Source organism: Dryas octopetala, chromosome 9 (genome assembly GCF_963921425.1).
Source record: "Dryas octopetala chromosome 9, drDryOcto1.1, whole genome shotgun sequence".
In the NCBI taxonomy this organism is placed as follows: Eukaryota; Viridiplantae; Streptophyta; class Magnoliopsida; order Rosales; family Rosaceae; genus Dryas; species Dryas octopetala.
In genome coordinates this window covers 11,074,826-11,102,197 of record NC_141374.1, presented here as the reverse complement: position 1 = coordinate 11,102,197, position 27,372 = coordinate 11,074,826, and the positions used below count along the sequence as shown (strand labels likewise).

Sequence of the window (27,372 nt, the reverse complement as noted above, 5' to 3'; positions counted from 1 at the left end):
CAATTCTTTTATTTTATTTTTATTTCATAAAAAACCAATATTATTTTTTTAAGTAATTGTCGACCTTGACAAAACAAAAGTAATATTGTCGATCATTTAATTTTAAAAAGTAATATGACTAATATCCAATGATGAAAGTGCAACCACCAAATTACGTGGCCCATTGATTGGCTGCGACCCACATTTGAGCTGTCTTGTAATGTCATCTGTCCGATCCATTCCACGACGATCTGATCCATGTAGCCCACCTTCTTACGATGCTCACACCACACCCTATCACAGCTTCTGAGATATTAAATTCTCATATATCGAATCACGAGATATATACAGTACACGAGAATTGTTTTTTTTTTGTCTAAAGTACACTCGAATTAATCAGTCAATTTTTAGCAGTTGCTTTAATAAAATCCAGAAAAAAGAAGAAAAAATCCAGAAACTCATACGACACCGAAACCCACTAATCAAAAGCCAAAAAAAAAAAAAAACTACCACCTAAAACCGCCATTTTAAAGAAAGTACTCTCTCTGTCTCTCTGGGATTTTGTTATCCATTATTTCTTTTCTTTTGCTTTTTCGTTCTGGCTAAGCTTTTACTGGCAGCATTAGCTAGCAAACCTCTCTTTGAATCCAAGTTTTGCAGTCTACGTCTTCTGGGTAGCTTTCACCTTCCAAATTTTGCTTCATTTTCCTCACTAGCTAGTGACTTGTTTTAGTGGGTAGTTGCCACAGCCTTGGATTTCAAGCTCAGCGGTATTTGTTTCAAGAATCTTTTAGCTTTTTCATTTCCGGGTAGCATTTCTCTTTCTACTTTGTTCGTATAACCCAACTGGGCCAACCCCATTGTAGTAGTAAGTAGTAGATTTACAGTATTAGTAGGATCTTGAATTTGGTGTGTAGGTTTTATTCTTTTATAAAGCCCAAAGCTTTAAGCCCCACTGGGTTTCTTTTTTCCTTCTTTTGCTTGGCTTTTAATTTCTTTTTCTGAGCGATGGGTGGATGAGTTCTTCTGGGTACTGTTTGTCTTTGAGGAAACTGAAAAAAAATGGGAGCATTGGCCTTGTTTCAGCTTTTGTGTTTGATATCCGGGATTTTTTTTGTGCGTTGTGATTCATTTGCATCAAAGGAAGGTATGTGTTTCTGTTTAGTCACTCTTTCTCAGATCTTGATTTCTGTAAATCTCCATTTTGTTGCTAAGAAAATGTGGGGGGAACAAGAATTTTAGATTGTCAATCTTGCGTTTTGTGTTGTTACATTGACAAGAAACTTTACCATAACTGAGCTAAGCAAAGTTTCTTATCGTTTCATTTGATGGAAAATTGTTTAGGATTGAGGATTGTGGGTTGTGATTGTGTCGTATTGCTAGTTTTGGTTTAAGTGTTAGACTCTGTTGTTTGCTGAAAAAATAAGAACAGGATGTAGTGTAATTATTTGTTTAATTGCCCATTTGTTGTGTTAGTAGATTTTCTGAGTTAAAAATGGATTTTGCACAGTTTGGGCCCTTACAACCTTTAAGGAAGCTATATATGAAGACCCACGTCTAGTTTTGTCCAATTGGAATTCCTTGGATGGGGATCCTTGTGGCTGGTCCGGCATTACATGTTCTATGGCTCGAGACCATGTTATAAAGATGTAAGGATGGTCTTGTCTTTGTTAGTGCCGAATCATTGCATATTGTTTCCACAATTACATTCCTTTTGTTGCTAGAATTTCAGAATGAATGGTATACACTTTATTGTAATGTTTCCTGCCACTTTGTTTTGGATTTTCTTTTGCAGTAACATTTCCGGTTCATCTATAAGGGGATTTCTTGTACCAGACTTGGCTCATCTGAGCTTCTTGCAAGAACTGTATGCTTTTTCCCCACGTGTCATTCTGAAATCCTATTCTCTTAATTTCATTTTTATTTTCATATTGTGATGGCTGAAGCTTGGAATTTTGTCTTCCTGTTTTATAGAATTTTGCATGGGAACAAGCTGCTTGGAATAATACCTAAAGAACTGGGCTTGTTAAAATACCTCAAGATCTTAGATTTGGGGGTGAATGAACTCACCGGGCCAATTCCTCCCGAGCTTGGGAACTTAACCAGTGTTGTAAAAATGTACTGGGAATTAATATTTGGATTATGTTTAAAATTTTGGGTTGTTTTGGATTTCTCTTACTGTGAGATTTATTATTTTTGTTGCAGAAACCTTCAGTCAAATGGGTTGTCTGGTAGGCTACCTTCTGATCTTGGCAATTTGGCATACCTTGAGGAACTTCGTTTGGATAGGAATAAGCTTCAAGGAACTGTTCCTGCCAATGGCTATACAGGATTCACACCTAACCTACATGGGATGTAAGTAGAAGAATGCAAAAGTGTTTAAACAATTTCTGCAACTGTATTTATGCTAAGATAGATGCTTTTCGAGCAAAAACTAATGTTGAGGATAGAAAAAAAGGTTACTATTGCATATCATCATAAACTTGGCTAAGCTAATCAGAATATTTTATTTGTTTTTTTTTTTTTTTTTTTAATTGGTGTTGATCATACAGCATTGTCTCTTGCATGCCATGTGGATCATTGGCACTGTATTTAGTACATTGTTCTTGTTTCTTGAAAAATGTGGGTGTAAACATAGTAGTATGATTCAGAGACAAGTAAGTGGGGATAAAGTTCAAGCTCTAGCGAGGACTTCATTTAAATTTGACTGTCACTACGCCAAAGATTTTGAGAAGTTTTTTTGAATGTTACGTTAGATCTTTAAGGTTTTATTTCTCCTATTTTGTTTGTGATAGTTTTCTTTCTGTTTCAGGTATGCCTCAAGCTCAAACTCAACAGGCCTTTGTCGGTCATCTCAGTTAAAAGTTGCAGATTTCTCATACAACTTCTTTGTTGGTAACATACCTAAGTGCTTGGAGTATCTACCCAGGTATTGTCCCAACTAAGTGCGACTATCGAATTGTGCAATTTTTATGTCATATCATTTTGGGTCCTCCTTGAGTATTAATCAATCCCGACCTTTTTAATTATTTATGTTAAATGATTTGACATTAACTTGACTTGTTTATTAATGGTGTCGTGTTCGAGTCGACACATATCTCGTAAACAAAATACTCAATAATAGGACCCTCTTATCTCTAAACCAAATTCATGACTCATACATTCCCATAAAACAAAATTACATTCATTCTAGGTGCTAACAAAACCAAGAATAAAAGTTCTAGTTCTACAAGGATTCATACAATACCAAATCAAGAAATGAAAAAGAAAATTGGTCAGAAATTCCTTTTCTACAATGCAACTTAAACAAGTTTGTTGTGTCAAAATTGGATTATTTGTATTTGGAACTAACTTGATCAATTTACTGTACTAATTAGTGGGTTGTATTATTTTCATGTTCATGCCAAGTAATAATTTAATCTGCTAAGTTCGTGTTGTTTTGAAAATTACTACCTGGAATCCTGACCCTCTGTCATTGTGGATTTTATGCTGTTTGCCAACCTTCATTTACCTAAGTTATTCCATGCAGGTCAAGTTTTCAAGGAAATTGTCTGCAAAAAGATCCCAAGCAGCGTCCTGCAGAGCTATGTGGTATGTATGACATGATTATATGGTTTTAAGTTGATGAACTGTCTATAGGTGCTTATATATTGCTTAATAATTTCAATGAACTTTTAAAATGGGAAATGAACACAAACCCCTTAAGAACATTAAAAGTGTAAACAAGTGTTCGTCCTTTCTGAGTGGACATCCTCAGATTTAGTTAAATCTCAACCTGGTGATGCTGAAATGGCTTAATTTAAGGCTTTCTAATGTTATTGAATCCATATTTTAATAGAATATGTCGTTTGAAAGTTTTGTTAACTCAATGCATAGTTAATTTTTATAATACTGGCTCTGATCTGTGGCAATTGACATTTCAATACGGATTATTATAGTTAGTGACTTGTTTTTTGTTGGTTCTTTGTAGCTGGTGCTCCACCTCCGAAAGGCCGTCCAGGAGCTAACCCAAAGCACAGAACTGCTAAAGATGTGGCCAAACATCAGGAGACTTCGAAACCTGCCTGGCTTTTGGCTCTGGAAGTAGTGACAGGAACCATGGTGTGCTCTCTCTTTCTAGTTGCTGTTGTCACTGCTCTTCAGAAATGCAATAACAAATCGTCTATCATAATTCCTTGGAAGAAATCAGCAAGTGAAAAGGACCATACTACAGTCTGCATAGGTTTGTTCCTTATTGCATGTGCCTTAGTGCAATTGAAATCTTTGAGTGTGTATATGGGAAAACAACAGTGTTGATTTGGTTGGTGATTTTTATACAGATTCCGAGATGTTGAAAGATGTTGTCAGATTCAGCAGACAAGAGCTTGAAGTAGCCTGTGAAGACTTCAGCAACATTATTGGATCCTCACCTGATAGTTTGGTCTACAAGGGTAACATGAAAGGTGGGCCTGAGATTGCTGTGATATCCCTTTGCATTAAGGAAGAGAATTGGACAGGCTATCTTGAACTCTATTTTCAGAGAGAGGTGACAGAGTTGGCAAGATTAAGTCATCAGAATACAGGAAAATTACTGGGTTATTGTAGTGAGAGCACCCCATTTACGAGGATGCTCGTTTTTGAATATGCCTCAAACGGGACACTGTATGAGCACCTCCATTGTAAGTGATGATTCCTTCTTTTAACCTCATTTGATTGCTATAAAAGGTCTCATGATCTCTAACCAGAATTTATTTTGCTGCAGATGGAGAAGGATTCCAGTTAAGTTGGACACGGCGCATGAAGATTATATTAGGCATTGCTCGGGGACTCAAGTATCTTCACTCAGAACTTGAGCCCCCATTTACCATATCAGAGTTAAATTCTAGTGCTGTATATCTTACAGAAGATTTTTTACCTAAGGTATGCATGCCAAAAATCTTCTTAAATTCTTTAATTCAGAAATATATTTTTCTTGTTCATAATTGATTTAGCTATATGAAAAGTCCATAAATCGACATGATATGAGTCGATGGCTATAATAACATTATTCCTGGTTTCAACTGTAGCTGGTTGATTTTGAAAGTTGGAAGACAATTCTTGCGAGGTCAGAAAAGAACTCAAATTCTATTGGTAGCCAAGGTGCTATTTGTGTTCTTCCAAATTCTATGGAAGCACGCCACCTGGATGTTCAAGGCAATGTTTATGCTTTTGGCGTACTTCTACTGGAGATAATCAGTGGGAGGCCTCCATACTGCAAGGATAAGGGGGACTTGGTAGAATGGGTAAGTTTCTGAAAGTTTAATGTTTGTCAAATTTTCTCCCACGGTAAACTGAGAAAAGTATAGTTTATGCTAGCTGTGCACTAAAAACTTAGGCTTCTCTCTTCTGCAGGCCAAAGACTACCTTGAGCTGCCAGAGGTAATGCCTTATGTGGTGGATCCTGAACTGAAACATTTCAGCTATGATGACCTCAAAGTTATATGTGAGGTGGTAAATGTTTGCATCCATCAAGAGCCTACCAAGCGGCCGTCCATGCAGGAACTAAGCGCCATGCTGGAGAGCAGAATTGACACATCGGTTTCCATTGAGCTCAAGGCATCTTCTTTGGCATGGGCCGAGCTTGCGCTTTCATCATAAATGAGTTAACGTTAACACACTGTAAAGAAGAAATATACAAACTGTAATACTCTCCTTTCCTTTCCTCCTTATGACTTACTTTTTGTTCCTTGTAAATGCCTGTAATTGGAGAGGGAACTTAAGGGTTCATGCATGACAAAATTTCTTTGTATACCATTTGCTGATCAGTAAAGCCTGAGATTACACAATACTAAGCTGCTAATCAAGTTTGTTCCATGATTTTGTTGTCTCTGCTCGTGTTGCAAAATTTCCCCTTTCTGTGCATAATGCAGTAATGCACTTCAGATGTGAATTTAAAATAACTGTCTTCAATATTGTTCACTGTGTAATAATACCAGATCTCTCTTACATTATACATTCAAATTAGCCTTTTCTTCTAAAAGACTTAAAAAAAAAATGCAATATGGCATTTTTTTTTTCACTGCGTAACAACACTAGATCTCTCTCTCTCTCTCTCTCTCTCTCTCTCATTATACATTCAAAATAGCCTTCACTTCTAAAAGACTTTAAAAAGATGCAAAATGGTTTTTTTTTTTTTTTTTGTCATAACTGAAGGACACATTATCTTTAAAGAGAAGAAAACGTTAAGTTAAATTAATATCTCGATGTTACCAATTCGTACATAGATGATACAAATGAACGAGTTGAAAAAAATGGTCCCCTGGACTACATTATAGACATCTTTAATAGAGGTGAAACTGTTATGACAAAAATATGGTACAATATTTTATTGCAAGGATTCACATCTCAATCATATAGATTCCAATCTCCAAAAGGATAAGAGAGAAATATGTTGGGTCAGACGAATATACAAGCCTCTCACCTTTCTTGTCATATTATAGAAATACATCATGAATACCTTATTCATTCATTTATTATGGCGGTTGTTTTAAATATGGTTCATTATATGTTTCTCATTTAGGTGGTGACAGGCAGCCCAGCTGAAGTTTCTGCAATGCAGACTGAGCAGACCTTGTTGCCCATACATTTGATTTTGAGATGCGATAAAAAATTGGGAAGCCACACCATCTTTGCTTCATTTATTCCACCAAATAGCATTCAACAGATTTTGTTCATGCCACACCAAACTTAGAAATTTGGACATTCCATTGAGAAATAAATAACAGGAGAAATACTAAAAAAAGCTGATTGTTCTTCCAACAAATTTTGGTGGCAGTCCTTCAGTGTATTCATGCTTTCTCTTCCAAGTTTCAGACGTTAGTCCAACTGAAAATAGGAACGGCCATGAATGTACCCGAAGGAACAAATGAAAATTTCTCATATACTTTAGAACACATGAATAATTATCACCCATAAATTATTAGGTCACACTCATCCTAACCTAAAAAACTGAAAATATCAAAACTGCTTTCCAAAAGATAGTTAAACCCACTATTTATGCCTAGAATGTGACGAGTAATGATTGTCGTTGGGATTCCTCCTTCCGCTGAAAACAGCCAATGCCTTCCTTATGGGCGGCTGCAAAGGAGCCCTTTTATCAGTATGGTGACGGAATATGAAGTCATTGGAAGTGAATAGGTCATCGTCTCCCTGAAGATGTATATGTAGTATATTAGACACTTGAAAATTAAATACGGAAAAAAAGAAAAAATTGAGTTACCTGCTTATTTGCTTTCTTCTTTGTCTTTGGATGAAGGAACTTTTGTGGGAGTTGATCTTCACGTAAAATGAGGTTCTTCGCAATGGCATCTCTTCCGCCTTGAGGCAAAGGCAGTGAAAACTGAAAATAACCAAGGATCAAGATGCATACATAGACATGGGCAACAAAGCTTCAAGTAAAATCCAAAAGTAACACATCAAAGTGCAAATGCACATGTAAATGCAGACACACATGGATGGATTAAGAGATGATAGATACATCCTGGACTCTGATACCTTATGCCTCCTTGCCCATATATTAGGATATGCTATCCTCACATCCTATTCGGTGACAACTATGTGAACAATTGCATGTTTCTGTGATCCCATAACCAAACAAGGTGTATAGCATACGAATGAACATAACACACTCAACATCCAGTAAAAATTATCATGGCAAAGACAAGGGTCTAATAACCAAGGGAAGAGTATGCAATAAAAAAAATGGAAAGATCCACTAGAGAGAAATGTGTAAAAACCACTGGACCATCACCTAAACAAATGACTGATATGGATATACTCACTCTTGTGCCACGCAATATGACCCGAGGTCGACGGGCTGCCAGAACAATGCCATTCTCACCAACTGTAACTGCTACCTTACGCAAAGTACCACCATTTCCACATTTTGGACAGAATATTCTCCCAATTTCACCAGTCACCGTATTGCAGGCATGGCATTTCAAAATCCACCTATACATGAATAAGTGAATTACTAAAGAGTTTGTAATAGAATGCAAAGGATGGTTAAATGGGGTAGCATATCAAATATGTACCTATGCAGCTGGCGGATCTGCATTCCTCCAGGTGCCAGCAATCGTAAACCCATCTGCAGAATAACATTCTGCATTGCAAAATCGCTTGTTATACAAGCTACACTAGACTCAGACAAGGATCTCAGCATCCAGCTCTGCTCACTATGATCATCATTCACATTTGATGTATCAATACTTTCGTTAGTCTGACTTGAGATCTCCAATTGATCTAGCCCTTCATTCAACATTTCCACCTCATCTCCTTCAACAGCCAAATTTGCACTGTCATCAGCAGTAGCTTCCCCTACATTTAAATCATTAGCATCAACCCCATTTAGCTCCTTCCCTTCTTGAAGAGCCCTTAGTGAATCTTCTTCCAGCCTCGTTTTCTTTAGGATTGAAGAGAGGTCTTCATCAACATTCTTCGCCTTTGTCATCTCACTCTCTTCAGAAATTCCATTTCCAGGACATACTTCTTCAGAGTCCACAAGCAACGATTGATCCTGGCCTCTTGCTTCCTCGAGTACGTCGCCACTTGTATTTTCCTCTGCATCTTGATGACCATCCTTTTCAGAAGCCTCATAAGACTCACGTCTAGCTTTTCTTCTCAAATACCTTCTATGCGTACTTCGACTGACAGCAGGCATCCAATCACCAGCATTATCATCAAATTGTCCTTGGGACGCATCAATTCCATCTGAAACCATCTTCCCTTCAATGTTTATCTCTTTCTTCTTGGGAAAATGTCTCCTATGTCTCCTTTGATTGCCCTCATCATCCTCCTGATTTTCAGAATGAGCATCACTTTTAACTTCCACCGCAGAACCATCAACAGAACGACAATCAGACTCGATAACATTCAGGTTTATATCTTTCAACGGAAGAATTCTCGAATTGGGGTCTGATTTATCCTCCCCCATTTGTTCCAGAGCTTCCCACTCTTCCAAATTAGGTACATTATTACCCCACCCGGGCAAGTCCTTCTCGGGCAACCTCCTGACATTCACCGTATGCACTGGGGGCGGGCAGTCCCTGAGATGTTCAGTTCCATGTATCTGAGCTTCCAATGTATAAGTCAAAGCAATGAGCTTGAGATCGACATCCGAAAGCGTCTGTAAATCCCCAGTAGCCCTCGCAAACTTTATAACTGCCCAAAAACACAGCACCCCATCAAACCCAAACCCCAACATACATTTAACCCACTCACACATCACATACCCAATTCCCATAACACAATATTCTACTATAAATTTGCTTGAAACTAACCAAAAATGCACACAAAAGCTTCAAGCTTTTTCACAAGCCTAAACAAAAGTGGGTTCATTAAAACACGTACAAAGTGCATACATACCTTTGTTGAGAGATTCAGGGGAGGGCTCCATGGTTTGAACTTCGAAGGGAACAAAGGCGAGGCGGTGGCGGGAAATGGGGTCACGGACCTCGTCCATGACTTCAGGGACAGAGACCAACTTGTCGGCCCAGTGGCTGAGGCTCTCTCCGCCTTGAATGATGGCATTGGCATCGACCACCGCCACGGCTATGCCCTTAGAGTTCTTGCAGCTCTCCACCAGTACCCGGCTGCTGGCGGTTGGGTCCGAGTTCTGGGGCTTTGGCTCCGGCTGCTTCTTCACTATGTTGCTCCAACATGAGGTTGGGGCTGGGGTTGGGATTGCGTTGTCGTCCATGGTTGTGTGCGAAGGAATTGAGGTCAGGGGAGGTTCAAGTTGCTAAACCCTAGAGAAAGTGTGTTATACTGTGATGATAGGCAAGTAAGCAACCAAGTACCAGCGACGTCGTTTTGGTGTAAAGGATCAATTTTAATTTTTAGTTTTCTTTTATTTATTTACTATCTCATTTACCCGCTGCGGGCCGATTGGCTTTCTCACCATAAAATGGTTACATTTTTTTTAATGTAAATTCACAATAATATTTTATAGTTTTTTCTAAAACACACAGATAGATAAAGGAATAGCTCAGCTTTTTTATTTCATAATTCCTAATTTATGTATTTGTAATAATTTCAACATTCGTTTAGTTAATTTTTTTCGAGGTATTTTTTAAGTTAATAAAATGAATTGAATTCTGAATTTAACTTAATTCTAACCTTTACTCCACACATTCTCATCACTTAGGTTAACCTTAAGGACTTAATGAAAATTTCACTTGCTATATATATATATTTAATACATATACAAAAATGTTTTATAGTTAATCAGTTGGTAAGATAATATGATGTTAATAAACTATTTGGGTCTACTACACAATGTGATCTTATAATTCAAACCGTTCATTTTTTAGATTTTCATTCAAAGAATAATCTTACAAAAAATTAACCAAATCAGAAATCATTTAATTGTTATCACAATCATTTTAATATTTTATCGAAAAAGTGTGTTCGTCCATTTTTTTTTTAGCACAATTAGCTTAATAATAGTTTGATTAAACGATTTAGTTTATTTTTTGCAAGATTGATCATTAATGAACAGTTCAGTCTGGTTATATATTAATGGTTTATTTATTTATTTTTAAGCGATGTTGTAATTGCTCCACAGTCATAGTGATGGCGTTGTCCTATATGCTTATCGATCCACACCTGAAATAAGTAGGGTCCAATTTTAAGTTAGGCGTTTGAAGGCTTGTTGGCCTAAATCACTATGACTATTAATTGGTTATATTTGACAATTACGGAAACAAACAAATATTCAAACATTCATAAGGAGAGTTCGGATGCTCAATTGGAAACTGAGTCAGGTAATGTATTATGATATATATGGATGGTAATGCATTAAGGTACAAATGACAATGTATCAAAATACGAATGGTAATGCATCAAGGTACAAATGATAACGCGTCAATGTGCCTACTAATGATGAATACCGAAGATACGAATGCTAAATGTTGAATTAATGCATCAATGTACAAATCACAATGCATCAAAGTATGAATGAGAATGCATTGATGGTATGAGTAAGAATGCATTAAAGTGCGAAGGACAATGTACCAAGATACGAATCACAATAGATCAAAGTAAAAAATTGAAAAGTTTGTAAAATAAAATTGAGTGTTGAGTGTACTAATTAAATTCATGAATGCATTTAGAAAGTTTTGTTCGGGTAGGGGTTTCTAATTAAGCCCAAGGCCATCCGCCAATGGCTCATTTTGGTTGTTGTTGGGCTTCTGGAGTCTGGACCCATTGTGTACAACATTAGAAAGAAGAAACAATTGAGTAAAACTAATCCTCAATTGTTAATGGAGTCTATGCAAAATCAAATCCCCATTCTAACATTACATAGAGAGGAGCTTTTTATCAAGACCCCAATGCTAACCCTTTACAGTTTTGTTTATTTGTTCGTTTTGTAATTTCTCCACAAGGCATATATACATCATTACTCACTCCTAAAAGCCAAAACTGACTTAGTTTTCGTGTTTGCTGGGCTTGAAGCCCTCCTTTCTACCAAAAAAAAAAAAAGCCAGAACAGACCAAAATGAAAAATAACATATGGTATATTTCATCTTCCTTTGAAAATAAAGCACATACTACAAAAGAATCACCCCAAGTGAAAAAAACAAGGGGTTATAAAACTCTGGTTGACATAAAATAGAGATTATTATGCTACTCATAATAATCTTCTAAGAGCATTTCACACTTGAGAATGGAAACAAGCAACCCTAAATTAATTTAACCAATTCTAAAACAGCAGTACACTGAGAGCTCAATCCTTTTGGTTAACTCCAAAAAATGCATGCATAATTTTGTCCAACAAGGCTTGGGTTTGACGTTATACAGAAGGGTACATAGTGAGTGATAGAGTACATTGATCACTTGGTGTTTAAAAACCAAGTTATAATAGTGGCTTTTTTATAAAAAGTGGCCCCCAAAGGTAACAACAGTGAGGGAAGCATGAAAAAGTAGGAAGCTAGAGTAGAGAGAGCAAAAGGGGGAGTGCTAGCTTAGCAGGCTCGCCCTTTCACTATGTCCAAGCTCATCTCACTTGGATCTGTTGCTTGCAATTCAAATGAAATGCCGTCCAATTCTCTTTTGAACCTGTCCTTGGAACTAGCATACACCATCTTCATCCTCACCTTTGATGTATCCGGTGACCTATGTATCCCACAAAACATGTACACATATGAAGTTGTTTAGTGTTCAATTGGAGATGGAGGAAATGGAAATGGGAAAAAAACAAATGCAAAAATGACTAAATGAGTGAGATAATTTGACATGTTATATTGATAAACTGTTAATCTAAATCAGTACTTATATAAAATTATGTTTGGATCTGCAATCTTTATTAAGTATGACGTACAACATAGGATGTCAATATTTAGCAAGAAAATATCGTCCAATATATATATATATATATACATAACTACAATGCATGATTGATAATTTGAAATCATTAATTATGCATGATCAAAGATAATTGAGATTTGTAATGCTTAAGATCCACTTTTGTGTGATGTGTTTGTATTACACCCGAAGCAAAAATAACTCTTGCACGAGATACTATCAGAGACTTTTTCTTTTTTTGGTCAAAAAAGTCTTTGATAGTAGAGATACTATCAGAGACTTATATACAAATTAACATGTAAAAATTTCTCATGAGTGAGGGCTCATACATTTTAGAAAAATAGTTTTAATTAAGCATAAATAGTGACTATGACTTGTTTATTTCTCTAAAGGCAACTGATCATGATGATTGTAGTGTAGTTTGTGAGTTTGTGTGAAATGAATGAAGGAATGGATTACCATGCAATGAAGAAAATCTTGCTTTTCTGGCAATTCTCTGCGGTAGTGAAATCAAAATCGTAGACAGCATAGCGACACTCATCAGCAGGAAAACTGGAGGTGAAATCCTCATAACTCTGATTGGGTTCCCCGAGCTTATCAACCACAATTTGTTGTTGCTCAATTTTGTACAGAATGAACCGATAGCTCCTCTTTGCTTTTAGCTCCGAGAACCTCAGCTTGCAATCATCGTGCACAGCCATTCCAGAAGCTGCATTGGCCTGCACTTCCATATACACATACCATCATAACACATAATACATACATAAATCAATGTGAATTATGTCATAAATATTGTATCATTTACAAATTAATTAGATGTTAACATGGGCAAATGCTTGCTTATTTGCTTCAATGTGCGGTTTAAATTGCCAATGTAATAACGTAACATGTCAGACCCTCGTAAGGACAAACTTATAATTGTACCTATGATCAATATAAGCCATCATAAATTGGTGATTTATATGAAAAGATAGAGAAGGCATGTTTGCATACCATTTTGTCTCCAATGAGAAAGGGCTTCTGAAATGTGAGAAAAAGAGAGAGAAGGGAATTGGGGGCCTAAGAGAATGGAAGTGGGGGCAAGAAGCACAATGAGAGCCTATGGGAGTAAAAAAGAGAAAATAGATCCTTGTTTTTGGGGAGTGCGAGAGGTGGAGGCTAAGATAATGGAGGAGAGAATTTGAAGGACAAATTTTGCTTCTCTGCCGATTAATGTCCACAATTCACTCTGTTGCTTCCACGTTGCAAGCTTTGTTATGCCTTCTTAATTGGGAATATCCATATTCATCAATTTTCCTGTTTTGGGTCTAAAGTATGTTGTTTAATTGATAATCCATTTTTGTGATACCAACAAAAATGTCATCCACTCCACATTATGAAGAGTCTAATAACATTTTTTACCAAAAAAATGTACGTCATCCTTGAAATGATTTCAGCCAGTGAATTCGATCCAACGAATTGTAAACTAACAATGACCATTTTTATTGGTTTATTCAAGAAAGGGGAGGACAACACTCGAAGTCTTGAATGTTGGGGGGTCACGTCTTTTGGCCCCTATAGGTTTCATTGATATTGTCCACAACTTAATCACCTAGATCTAACATGAATGAAGGCAAGCCTAATGGACTCATCTAGGACTAGAGTTTTATATCAAAAGGCATCGTTGCAACTTAGGGAAACATCGATCCCACTTAATACACCCAATGATAGACAATCGATCATTTATTCGCCGGACAATTGTATTTGATCCACAGTTCTTAACATCAATTGCTTACCATAAATGTGGGATAAATTGCTATCATTAGAGTTAGAAGTCTTAACTTGACCCATTCTTAGAACTATGATAATTGGTTTATAATTCTCAGAAAATGAGTAGATACTAGAATGTAGATGCATGTGTTTAGATTAGGTTGTCTGATATAATTATGCCATGTTCTAGTGATTGCAGTTGCATAAGAAAAAAAATTCTTATAATAAATTTTAAAATGTAAACTAACTGAATAAAATTTGTAATTTATTTATGTGCTTTACATAGAATTTGCATTGCTAAAAGTTTTTATGTAATCTGTATAACTTTTCAATGTAAAATACATAGCTATTCCTGCTTATAGAGACTTTTCCCAGTACTTATCTTCCCATTTTTCCACTTGTCTAATTAAATTGATATTGTTCCTGTAAAAGATTCCAAGAGCTTGTGGTTTAAAGGGAGGAGGCATGGTGCAGGGGTTTGTCACTGATGGACTCTTAATTAAAGACTCAGTCATGAACTTCTTCTCTGAATCATCTGCAGGACAAGCCACACTCTCCGAGCACAAATGTGTTGCCCCTTCAGGTATTCTTGGCTCAAATCTTAAGAGCTTAGCATATTCATTTAACACATGAAACATGTAGTCATACACAAGGTCCATCTTTAGCTCTTGCTGAATGAAGTTGCTTGTTGCTTTCCCAATTGCTTGTGCCTGTGCCAAAATCTCTAACTATTATGAATCATATATGGAACCCCTTGGGGTTTGGCTCGAAGGGGTTTCGGTTCCAACCCCATCACTTGATTTCAAACCGTAACCCTTTCGAGCCTTGAGCCAAACTAAAGGGGTTTCGGAGTTTGGGTTTGGTCTGCAAATTGTGCCAATGGTTAACTTAGAGGGACTCACCTTTTGTTTATGGTTGTTGCCCCAATGTACTGCAAACTTGATGGATTTACATTTGTTGTCATTCCTTATAGGCCAGTAATGGTGCACTGGTATTAGGCTTCTTGTGAAGAAATCATAATAGTGTGGTTTTACCAGCAATGTTACTGAATCACAGGCTAGAATGTATTTCTCACTAACAGACCATGCCCAGCCCTCAATATAGATCTTGTACCTATATATATCAGGAGCAAATAAAATGAAAAAACTCAAAATTTAATTACCAAAAACAAGAACATTTTATTTACACTACCTGTGTGTGCATTGGCGTGCTACATCTGATTGCTTGTAGCCTTGCTGAGATTCAAGGATCCAATCCTGCAATTATATGGAATTCGTTACTTGATTTATTGGCAAAAGGATCGGGTTTTGGATCAAAAGCTAATTTGTTAATCGCATACCATTTGCTCAAATCAATATACAAAGTTCACTCACCCTGTTTTCAATAAGGAAAAGTACTAGATTACATGAAAGTATTGCATATGTGTATATGTTACCTGGATGAATAGGCGAGCATTCCAGTCCTGTGTGTCTGAGACATTGCATTTAAGGAGGTCTCTCCTTGTTTCAGCTACAAAGGGGTTTCCTTTCCAGTATGCATATGGTTCCCTTTCCATCCATTTGCTCCTGTCATTGCCTTTCTTGAGATCTTTCAACAAACTTTCCCATGGCTTTATGTTTATCTCAGCCCTTCAAAATGCATGTAGCTCATGAGTAATGAGTCAAAATACTTAAAAGGGTAATGTTTTTTTTTGTAAGATATGACTTTTTTTTTTTTTTTTTTGTACATTATCAATCTAAATCAGACATTTAAATAAGAAATATACCTATTAACGGTTAAGTCTGATAACATAACATGTTAAACAGATTAATAAGAAAAATTTCCCTAATAAATATAATGTATACAAATTCCCCAAGAATTTTTCTTTAATGTAGTTCACCAATCAATTCATTCAACAACCCGATTAAGTTGTCCTACATGGATGGAGCTTAGTGGTTGGTACACTATCATTTTCATGCCAGAAGAGAGACAAAGAAGCTAAGACTAATTCCAAGTTTCCAACTTACCAGCCCCAGAAAGACCAATCAGGGAACACGATATCCTTTGTCCATCTGTCACCACAGTATCGGAACAGTGGTGGTACCTGAGTCGAGTTGGGTCCCTGATAGTCGCGTGATCGGATGACTGGCCGGTCATCACAGTCAAACATGAGCTCCAAGTCAGGTACTCTGCCAGGGTACCTCCTAAGAAGCTGCAAAATGCCCCATATGGTAAACACATCCCTTGTCTGTATGGACTTCTTGTACTTGTCAATATAAGCCTTGCCCTTCACAATCACTAGCCGGAAATGCGCTGTCCTCTTTGCTCCCTCCACCATGTCCCTTGTGATTCCTCTGGTTTTCCATGGCCTTAGATCTTCATGAATAAACCGGAAATAGTCCGGGCATGTGGCGTTTGACGATGGGTCAAGGTCATCACTGCTAAAGGTTGCAGGGTAGTTTTTTGGACATGTTTGGGTTTGGTTGCCAATGCCAATGGTACAGTTGAGTGGGAATTCAACTATTTTGGGGGATATCTGATGCTTGTTGGAGATTATTATGGTTTGGTTTGTATAATTATCAGCCTGAAAATTGCACTGCATGAAAAAATGAAAAACACAAAGCAAATTGAATACAAAAGCTGCAAATTATACACTCCCAAACAAAGTAAGGCTTTACATATGGTAAGTAGAATATATATGAATTGAAGCTTACAAGGTGAAACCAAGAAGAAGATAAAATGGCTGCTGAAATGATAAGCAAGACCAAGAAGAAGATGGTATTGGTGGCAGCTGCAACTCCCTTTATCAATGACAATCCCAAATTCATCGTCGTCCTCTGACCCGGAAAAGGTCTTTCCAAACGAGATCCACGGAACATTGAAGTACTAAATTTTGTGCAGCTCTTTCTTCCTTAATTGGAGTACTGGATCATGTACATAGTATTTAGTTGTCTGCTGGCTAGCTCTTAATTTGGTTAAAGTATTCAAGCAGAGCTATAGCCTCTAGCTAGCTAACAGAAAGTCCTATGAAACTTCCTTAGTTGAAGAATCGTAGTGATAGTGCGTTTTCCACTGATCATTAATAGTTGATTAGTTTGAGAAAGAATCTAAAATTTAAAGTCAAGTATCAATCGAGGACAGGAAAATAGAAAAGCCAAGGAAATCAGTTGATCATGAGTCATTTTGCTTATTGTTGCAAGGAGCATATAAGCATTATTATATGGTAGTTGGTCTTCTCTACAGGCCACAACTGTGGCTAGATAGAGCGAAAAGATATTTATAGATATGGCATTCACTATATCTCATCAAAACCAGTAAAATATTATACGCTTAGGAAGTTAGGAGTCAACAAAAATATTTCTAAATTTTTTTAGGATTTAACAGCACCCTGTTTGGTTGTAGGTGCTGTCCTGTGGGCCGTTCATTTTATTCCCCTTTTTGGTGGAGAAGTGTGTCACTTGATGAGTGTTTGACAAGTTACCGTGGTTTCTGTCAGAGTATTCGTCCAACTCAGATGGGGCTTTCTCTGAATATTGGAACCTAATTTTTGTGCTATCTTTATACACATTATTTATGCTTACTGTAGTCTCTCTACTTTCATGAATCTGATTGTTGTATTACTGATGTATGTTACTCTGCATAACTACTCCACCCTCCTTGCCCTGACATGTACACTATTCTGTTGTCAAAATATCTCTTGTCCAGATGTGTCCTCTACTGCTTTTTTTTAAGCCATTTCCAGTCGATGAATTTGTATATTGGCTACTGGATCTGGAAGCAGCAGATAGCCCACTTTCTGATTCTGATTGTGTAAAGGTTAGATTACACACATTGTCTTGGTCTTGGTTTGTTTCTTTTCCAAGTTTTTTCTTTCGAAGTATGGTAACGACAGTGTTGTTGCTACCTTTATTCTGTTCCTTTTTTTTGTTTTTTGTTTTTTTTCTTATTTGCCTTTCTGTTGTTTGTCAAATTAACTTTAATGTGTATTCAATTCATTGGACTAGGGTTTCCTGTGTCTTTTTGTAAGAGGTTTATCTTTGATTCTTCATATATTGCGTTAAAACTATTCATCTTTTCTTTTTTTATTGGTTTTAGTCCAACTCTGTCAATTCAATATCATGTGATTCATGTACAATTTGCTTTTTTACTAATCTTACATATTAGATACCGGCATCATAGTTTTTCTCTACTATACGTAAGTTGAATGATTTAGCCCTATTCCATACGCCATAAACTACCATCTTTTAGTTATTGTCAAATTGTGTTTTTTTTGTATGTTTTTCAAGACCTTGAATGTAGTGCCAATAACTGACCTTTTTACCTCTTGCAGATATGCAAGATGCACACGCTCTGTTCCATTGGTAAACTGCCTCACTATTTGATCCATAGACTTGTGTTTGAGAGTTTGAGCAAAAATGCATCTATTGCCTTTTTTTAATTTTTTTATTTTTGATCCAGAGACATCAAATAGTGGTTCATTGCACGAGTGGTGCTCCTGCCGTACGTCGCTGGTGAGAAATCCGGCAGTGGAGGTGGGGAGCGGTGGGGACTGAGAAGAGGTGGTATGGAGAAGAAGGTCAAAACTCTGTTTAAAATTTTATCGATTAAAGTTTCCTAATTAAAAAAATTAAAAAAATATATAATTAAATGATTAAATGCACAATTTTAACTATAGTTAGTTACATAGACACATGACATCTTCTAAAGTAGGTGGTGACCAAATTTGTTCTCAATAAGCTTCCAAGAGAAGCTTTTGAGTGGCGTGGCCAACTTAAAGCCACTCAATTCTACTAAGAAACCAGCCTCCACATCACGTGAGGCCCAACACATCATTGCTTAAGGTTGCAGGGTAGTTTGTTGAACACATTGGGTTTGGTTGTCAATACCAGTGGTACAGTTGAGTGGGAATTCAACTATTTTGGGGGATATCTGATGCTTGTTGGAGATTATACTGGAACATGTACATCGTAAGCATATAGTTCTCTGCTGCTTAATTTGGTTGAAGTATTCGATTTCGAGCAGAGCTACTAAGCTAGCTACCAGAAAGTCATATATGAACCTTCCTTAGTTGAAGACTCATAGTGATACTGCTTTTTCCACTGATTATATTGTTGATTAAATTGGAGTTGAGAAGGAATTAAAAATCAGAGGTCTGAGTATCAATCCAAGGCTAGAAAATAGAAAAGTCAAAGAAACCAGTTGACAATGAGTCTATTTGTTTGTTTAATGTTGCAGGTGCATATAAGCTTATTATATGGTAATTGGTCTTCTCTACTGGCCAGAAGGCCCAGAACTGTGGTTAGATAGAGCCAAACTCATCAAAACGAGTAAAATATAGATGGTTAAGAATTAATCCAAGATTCGTGAATTGTGACGGCTGCTCAAACTGTCTAGAAACTCTGATTCCTACCTGAACTGTAAATTATGGGGGAGAATGTGAACTCTCTATACTGTATATTAAACAAATAAATATTAGCTTATGTTATTCTTTTTTCTAGTACGACAATTTTTTCAGTAATACCCTCCAAATTTGAGATATGTCGCATTTTGATTTTTTCTTATTTAGAAGATTCTTTTCTCTATTTTTTTCAAAGAAAATTCTCAAAAACACGTGTCTTTCCTTGAAAAAACTAGTGCTATATATATCATTCGTGGTCCACACTCCAAAATATTTATTTAATTTACGCGTTCTAGTTTTAAGTGAGGTGGATGCTTCATGCTTCAATTAGGGGTGTGCAAAAATATCGAAAAATTGAGTTTCGAACTAAACTAAACCACTTGGATCGGTTTGGTTTGGTCTTTTATTTTGTTTTTTTGTTTTTTTTTTTTTTTCGGATATCAAATCAAACCAATTCGAACTTTGTGGTTTGATTTTGGTTCTCAATATGGAAATTTTTGGTTTTAACCGAACTGAATCACTACTTATAAATATATATTAATTTTTATATATGATTTTCATACAAATTAATTAGAGAGTAAACCAAATTCCCTATTATAGTTTATAAATTTTTAAAATTTTGTATATGTTTATTAAAATTCCCTATTATAGTGTATAAATTTTTTAAAATTTTGTATATGTTTATTATAGTTTATATACTTTATAGTTTATTTAGTATATACTATATAATTTAATAGGACTAGACAAGGATAAGAACTTGTCACTTGTATGACTATTTATTATGTGTTTTATATTGTGTAACTGGTTAAAACTTGTGTTTGAATTTTTGAAAAATGCTTAGATTGTCAAAATGAGCTTTTATATAGACATATGAAGTGTGCAAAATGAGTCTTTAGCTAGCTAAATTAGGCTTGCAAAATGGGCCATTATCCAAAAAACTCACAAAGTTGGGCTTAATATTTTGACCCAGTTGTTATCTGGTTTTCGGATAACCAAACCGTATCAAACCAATTTTACGGTTAACCAAACCAGTCAGATTGAGCTAAGCTTGGTTTGGTTTTGGCTCTCAAATTGGTCATTTTGAAAAATGTTGATTTGGTTACGATTATTGCTTAATTTGTTGTTTGGTTTTTCGAACCATGCACATCTCTAGCTTCAATTAGAGTGAATATGATTGTTATTTTAGAATGTTGTATTAATTTCTTGTATTTGCACATTAATATATTATTCATATATAACATGTAATCAAGGAGTAAAATTTCGTATTTTGCAGAAATTTCGATGAATTTTAAATTTCAACAAAAATTAGACAGAAATAATGAAAATTGCTATCAAAATAAGGAAATTTTGAATGAAACTTTACCATATGTTTATTTAACGTATTATATACTAAATTGATAAAAAACATTGAAGAAACCAAATTATATAGTAGGTTTCATGTGATATAAAATGAATATAATGAGCGCTGGAGGCAAATACTGTTAAATAAAATTAGTATATTATTTAGACTCTATAATCTATACACTAAACCCTATACACTATATAATCTATACTCTATATTCTTTAGGATATGATATAAGATATTAGGGTTTAGGCCCTTTTAGGGTATTTTTAATTATTTTTTTATATAGAAATCTATTAGAGTTTAGGGTTTAAAAATAACAAAACAAAACCCCAAAAGAGCCAAATCAAACCCCAAACCAAACCCAAAAACCTTTTTCTTCTTTCCATTTGCCCAAAGGCCCCAAACCATTTTTTTCTTCTTTCCTTCATTTTCTTCTTGTGACTTCTCTTCTTCCCTTTCTTCCTCCTTTCTCTCCCGATCTCTTCTCTCTCTCAGAACTCTTACACAAATTTTGGATCTCCTTCAAGACCATCCAGTAATCTAAGCACAAAAAACCAAAACCCATTTACCAAAAACCACAAAACAGAATTACCAAATTCAAAAATTGAAGAAAATTGAGCTTGAAAAAATGAAGGGTACCTGAGAAATAGACAGGGGAAGAGACCGAAATTTCACGAAAGTTAACAAAAATGTGCGTGGAAGATCAATCGAAATTTTTCCCGACGAGAAATTTTGATAATTTTGGTGAAAAATTGATGAATTCGTGTTTAAATTTCCATACCCGTAACAAAATTTACTCTTTAGGGAAGACTGGAGAGTCATGGGGGAAAAAGAAGGAAAGAAAAAAAAAAAAGGTTTAGGGTTGATTGGAGTTTGGGGCCTTTGAGCAATTAGAAAGAAAAAAAAGTTGGGGTTTGGTTTGGTTGTTTTGGGATTTCGTTTAGTTGCTTTTAAATCATAATATATATCTATATAAAAATAATTAAAAATACCCTAAAGGGCCTAAACCTAATATCCTAAAAAATATAGAGTATATAGGGTTTAGTGTATAAATCATAGAGTATAAAGAGTATTAGGGTATATAAAGTATATAGGGTTTAGTATTATGATTTAGTGTATAAATTATAGAGTATAAAGAATATACTAATTTCATTTATTCATTATACTAATTTTATTTAACAGTATTTGCCTCCAACACGCATTATATTTATCTTATATATATCACATGAAATTTACTATATAATTTAGTTTTTTCAATACTTTTTATCAATGTAGTAGATAATATGTTAAATAAATATATGATAAAATTTTATTCAAAATTTCCGTTGTTTTTGTCTAATTTTTGTCGAAATTTAAAATTTATCGAAATTTTCGTCGAAATTTTCATTGAAATTTATGCAAAATTCGAAAGTTTACTCTTTGGATACACTTATTATTTTTAGGGTTTCTTCGATAAAAGAAATATACCTATGATGATATCTATCACCAAAGCCTCAGCAGCAACACAACCACCAAACAGATCGAATAAAAGACCAAAGAAACGGCAATCAAGCATCCTAGCTCCTGGCATGGCATGGCCTTCAGAGTTGGAGGTAGCTGATTCCCATCTGATACAGTGGGTAATTTAATTTTTATGCCTTTAGTTTGCATGTCTTATAGCTATGTAGAATGAATTTCTTGCTTTTTTCATTAATTTACCGAGGTCATATCCAACAATAAGCAAGTGCTTAACAAAATTCGATGATTATGAAATGAATCAGATCAGTATTTTTTTATTGGTGGATTACTATCTCATCCAATTTGTCTGTCTTTTAACTATTTAACGGACCTGATAATAATATGTGTGAGGGTGGTAATATTGATTTAGAGTGTGATTGCACGAAAAAACCTATAATAATATTTTCTTCTTATTTCGTTTTTCATTTTCAATTTTTCATTATTTTTTCAATTTTTCTTTTTAGAAATTTGAAAAACTGATCGACCCAAATTTTGAAGTCAATTAAAGACTTTTAAGTTTTAATTCTTTTTTTTTTTTTTTTTTAGAAAGTTGACTCTTGATTATAGCTCCCTTCGAGTGGTAGTGGGCTCCAGCACTAATTGAGGGTTAAAAATTTTAAAATTTAAAAAATGGTTAAAAGCCTTTACCATAATGGGTTAGTTTTTCAAATTTCTCAATTTTTTATGTCTAGGGTTACAAATGAATATCTAAATGATTAATGTTTTCTAAATCAAACTAATATAACTTAATGTCATGTGAGAAATGAATTTTGTTTTATAATTGAATATTATAATTGTACATGTCTATATATATATATATCTATATAGGGTTTAGGGTAGTTGCATGAACCGTTTATTTTTTAGAGCAACATTCAAAGATCATCATTTAGAAAATCTATCAAATTAAAAATTATTTAGCGATCTGATTATCTTCATAATCATCATTTAGAAAAAATTGTTTTCATTTGTTTGTTTGAGCACAATTTATTAATAGTTGATTAAGCAATTTTTTATGGGAACTATGAATGATTAAGATTATGAGATCATGTTGTCAAGTTGACCCAAAATGATGGATATTTCTTTATTATATTATCAAGTTGTGCATGCATATATATATTGTTGCTATGTTAAAGTAGGAATTTTCATTAGTAAATCAGAAAAAATGCAATCCAAAAAGTTTCATTGTATTGTGGGGATAGAGACTGCCTATGCATTTCCTCACTTGCACTTGTACGTCATAATGCATGTCATCATTTGTATTCACTGTCATCAATTACAATTGTCTCCACTGTCTTCATTGTTGGATTCTTATCTTCAATAAGCCAGGGAAAACAAAGTCCAGGGAAAATTAGTGGGGTCCCACGTGAAGTTTTTCTTGGGCTTGTCTTCAGTTTGCTTTGAATCAAAATTGCATGTTACCGATGCAATTGTGCTGCCAGCAAAATTAGATATTGGGCCTCATTCCAACATTGCCAATTATCATATCACTGGTACCGGGGTCACAAATCCAATGGATATTTCAAATGCTAGCCCATTAAAAAAAAAAAAAAAAGTGTCATTTAACAAATTAATTATACAAAAATATTAATAGGCACATTTTCCTCCAAACCCCAAATCCCAAATTCAAACTCTCAAATTGTTACAAAACCAACACTTTCAATCGGTACAAAACTAACTCTCTTAATCACGAAACCGAAACCAAATTCAAACTCTCAAATTGGTACAAAACTAAAATTTTCAACCGATACAAAACCAAAACCAATTCTCAAATTCAATTCCCAAAATGGCACAAAGCCAATGAAGTCAAGGGTATGTAGGCAACCTACCAAATTTAGGTGCAACCGCGTACCAAATTTAGGTGCAACCGCAACCAGATCAAATTTGTCCAAACTTCCTAGAAATTAATTCCACATACAAAAGTCCTGAATTAATTTCTCAAATCATTACCCAAATTATCCAAATCCTTTAAATGAGTCATTCACCCATTTAATTCCCAAAATCTTGGAACTACGTACGTGTGGTTTGATCCCGCTTTGGGTACGTAAACAACCTAAAAATATGGGTGCAACCACAATCACAAATAAATTTCACAAACCTCTTAAAACAAATTAAATGCTTAAATTCGGACCTTTCAATGGGTCTTTTTCCTCTTGAAAGTCCAAACACTCACAAAGTCATCCGTTGGTTTTATTGGAATTAGAATCAAAGAGTATTCCCTTGAACTAAAGGATTGTAATTAAAAGATGTACTCCATCTTTAATGGTTCGTACCCAAAATAATGAAATCTTCATTCCTTAAATGAATTTGGGTGAAATTATGTTGAGTAATATTATTTATTTAATTGTACAAATTTTGTTCAACAGCTTTACATAGAATTTGCATTGCTAAAAGTTTTTTGGTGATCTGTATAGCTTTTCAATGTAAAATACATAGCTATTCCTGCTTATAGAGACTTTCCCAGTACTTATCTTCCCATTTTTCCACTTGTCTAATTAAATTGATATTGTTCCTGTAAAAGTTTCCAAGAGCTTGTGGTTTAAAGGGAGGAGGCATGTTACAGGGGTTTGCCACTGATGGATTCTTAATTAAAGACTCAGTCATGAACTTCTTCTCTGACTCATCTGCAGGGCAAGCCACACTCTCCGAGCACAAATGTGTTGCCCCTTCAGGTATTCTTGGCTCAAATCTTAAGAGCTTAGCATATTCATTTAACACATGAAACATGTAGTCATACACAAGGTCCATCTTTAGCTCTTGCTGAATGAAGTTGCTTGTTGCTTTCCCAATTGCTTGTGCCTGTGCCAAAATCTCTAACTATTATGAATCATATATGGAACCCCTTGGGGTTTGGCTCGAAGGGGTTTCGGTTCCAACCCCATCACTTGATTTCAAACCGTAACCCTTTCGAGCCTTGAGCCAAACTAAAGGGGTTTCGGAGTTTGGGTTTGGTCTGCAAATTTTGCCAATGGTTAACTTAGAGGGACTCACCTTTTGTTTATGGTTGTTGCCCCAATGTACTGCAAACTTGATGGATTTACATTTGTTGTCATTCCTTATAGGCCAGTAATGGTGCAACGGTATTAGGCTTCTTGTGAAGAAATCATAATAGTGTGGTTTTACCAGCAATGTTACTGAATCACAGGCTAGAATGTATTTCTCACTAACAGACCATGCCCAGCCCTCAATATAGATCTTGTACCTATATAAATCAGGAGCAAATAAAATGAAAAAACTCAAAATTTAATTACCAAAAACAAGAACATTTTATTTACACTACCTGTGTGTGCATTGGCTTGCTACATCTGATTGCTTGTAGCCTTGCTGAGATTCAAGGATCCAATCCTGCAATTATACGGAATTCATTACTTGATTTATTGGCAAAAGGATCGGGTTTTGGATCAAAAGCTAATTTGTTAATCGCATACCATTTGCTCAAATCAATATACAAAGTTCACTCACCCTGTTTTCAATAAGGAAAAGTACTAGATTACATGAAAGTATTGCATATGTGTATATGTTACCTGGATGAATAGGCGAGCATTCCAGTCCTGTGTGTCTGAGACATTGCATTTAAGGAGGTCTCTCCTTGTTTCAGCTACAAAGGGGTTTCCTTTCCAGTATGCATATGGTTCCCTTTCCATCCATTTGCTCCTGTCATTGCCTTTCTTGAGATCTTTCAACAAACTTTCCCATGGCTTTATGTTTATCTCAGCCCTTCAAAATGCATGTAGCTCATGAGTAATGAGTCAAAATACTTAAAAGGGTAATGTTTTTTTTTGTAAGATATGACATTTTTTTTTTTTTGTAAATTATCAATCTGAATCAGACATTCAAATAAGAAATATACCTATCAACGGTTAACTCTGATAACATAACATGTTAAACAGATTGACAAGAAAAATTTCCCTAATAAATCTAATGTATACAAATTCCCCAAGAAATCTATTGTATAAAAATTTCCCCAAGAATTTTTCTTTAATGTAGTTCACCAATCAATTCATTCAACAACCCGATTAAGTTGTCCTACATGGATGGAGCTCAGTGGTCGGTACACTATCATTTTCATGCCAAAGAGAGACAAAGAAGCTAAGACAAATTCCAAGTTTCCAACTTACCAGCCCCAGAAAGACCAATCAGGGAACACAATATCCTTTGTCCATCTGTCACCACAGTATCGGAACAGTGGTGGTACCTGAGTCGAGTTGGGTCCCTGATAGTCGCGTGATCGGATGACTGGCCGGTCATCACAGTCAAACATGAGCTCCAAGTCAGGTACTCTGCCAGGGTACCTCCTAAGAAGCTGCAAAATGCCCCATATGGTAAACACATCCCTTGTCTGTATGGACTTCTTGTACTTGTCAATATAAGCCTTGCCCTTCACAATCACTAGCCGGAAATGCGCTGTCCTCTTTGCTCCCTCCACCATGTCCCTTGTGATTCCTCTGGTTTTCCATGGCCTTAGATCTTCATGAATAAACCGGAAATAGTCCGGGCATGTGGCGTTTGATGATGGGTCAAGGTCATCACTGCTAAAGGTTGCAGGGTAGTTTTTTGGACATGTTTGGGTTTGGTTGCCAATGCCAATGGTACAGTTGAGTGGGAATTCAACTATTTTGGGGGATATCTGATGCTTGTTGGAGATTATTATGGTTTGGTTTGTATAATTTTCAGTCTGAAAATTGGACTGCATGACAAAATGAAAAACACAAAACAAATTGAATACATAAAGCTGCAAATTATACACTCCCAAACAAAGTAAAGCTTTACATATGGTAAGTAGAATATATATGAATTGAAGCTTACAAGGTGAAACCAAGAAGAAGATAAAATGGCTGCTGAAATGATAAGCAAGACCAAGAAGAAGATGGTATTGGTGGCAGCTGCAACTCCCTTTATCAATGACAATCCCAAATTCATCGTCGTCCTCTGACCCGGAAAAGGTCTTTCCAAACGAGATCCACGGAACATTGAAGTACTAAATTTTGTGCAGCTCTTTCTTCCTTGGAGTACTGGAACATGCATATAGTATATAGTTGTCAGATAGCTAGCTGCTTAATTTGGTTAAAGTATTCGAGCAGAGCTAGCTAGCTACCAGAAAGTCATA

The 27,372-nt window shown here is 35.6% G+C and overlaps 4 protein-coding genes across 5 annotated transcripts; 1 reads left to right on the top strand and 3 right to left on the bottom strand.

Moving 5' to 3' along the window:
* The first annotated feature begins 458 nt into the window (after positions 1 to 458).
* Positions 459 to 5,824, top strand: LOC147274011 (putative LRR receptor-like serine/threonine-protein kinase At1g63430). The gene is made up of 12 exons (XM_086256539.1): positions 459 to 1,126; positions 1,490 to 1,628; positions 1,775 to 1,846; positions 1,954 to 2,097; positions 2,185 to 2,334; positions 2,792 to 2,908; positions 3,509 to 3,570; positions 3,950 to 4,201; positions 4,299 to 4,637; positions 4,721 to 4,878; positions 5,025 to 5,240; positions 5,350 to 5,824. The coding sequence occupies exons 1-12, from the start codon at positions 1,042 to 1,044 to the stop codon at positions 5,593 to 5,595; spliced, it is 1,980 nt and encodes a 659-aa protein (XP_086112665.1). The 5' UTR covers positions 459 to 1,041; the 3' UTR covers positions 5,596 to 5,824.
* Positions 5,825 to 6,744: 920 nt separating this feature from the next.
* LOC147274010 (RNA-binding NOB1-like protein) lies at positions 6,745 to 9,721 on the bottom strand. Its single transcript, XM_086255878.1, has 5 exons — positions 9,361 to 9,721; positions 8,031 to 9,156; positions 7,779 to 7,947; positions 7,217 to 7,336; positions 6,745 to 7,146 (listed from the first exon to the last, which is right to left on the bottom strand). Exons 1-5 carry the CDS (start codon positions 9,692 to 9,694, stop codon positions 6,988 to 6,990), a joined length of 1,908 nt encoding a protein of 635 aa, XP_086112004.1. The 5' UTR covers positions 9,695 to 9,721; the 3' UTR covers positions 6,745 to 6,987.
* Positions 9,722 to 11,960: 2,239 nt separating this feature from the next.
* LOC147274009 (uncharacterized) lies at positions 11,961 to 17,128 on the bottom strand. Of its 2 annotated transcripts, XM_086255880.1 has the most exons (7): positions 16,743 to 17,128; positions 16,056 to 16,624; positions 15,485 to 15,677; positions 15,241 to 15,305; positions 14,952 to 15,162; positions 12,760 to 13,019; positions 11,961 to 12,111 (listed from the first exon to the last, which is right to left on the bottom strand). In XM_086255880.1, exons 1-7 carry the CDS (start codon positions 16,905 to 16,907, stop codon positions 11,961 to 11,963), a joined length of 1,614 nt encoding a protein of 537 aa, XP_086112006.1. In that variant the 5' UTR covers positions 16,908 to 17,128. The 2 variants fall into 2 exon arrangements, with proteins under 2 accessions (XP_086112006.1, XP_086112007.1); XM_086255881.1 differs by lacking the exons at positions 11,961 to 12,111; positions 12,760 to 13,019 and adding an exon at positions 14,315 to 14,759.
* Positions 17,129 to 24,582: 7,454 nt separating this feature from the next.
* On the bottom strand, positions 24,583 to 27,372 carry LOC147274008 (uncharacterized). Its single transcript, XM_086256485.1, has 6 exons — positions 27,072 to 27,372; positions 26,384 to 26,952; positions 25,790 to 25,982; positions 25,546 to 25,610; positions 25,257 to 25,467; positions 24,583 to 25,064 (listed from the first exon to the last, which is right to left on the bottom strand). The coding sequence occupies exons 1-6, from the start codon at positions 27,288 to 27,290 to the stop codon at positions 24,702 to 24,704; spliced, it is 1,620 nt and encodes a 539-aa protein (XP_086112611.1). The 5' UTR covers positions 27,291 to 27,372; the 3' UTR covers positions 24,583 to 24,701.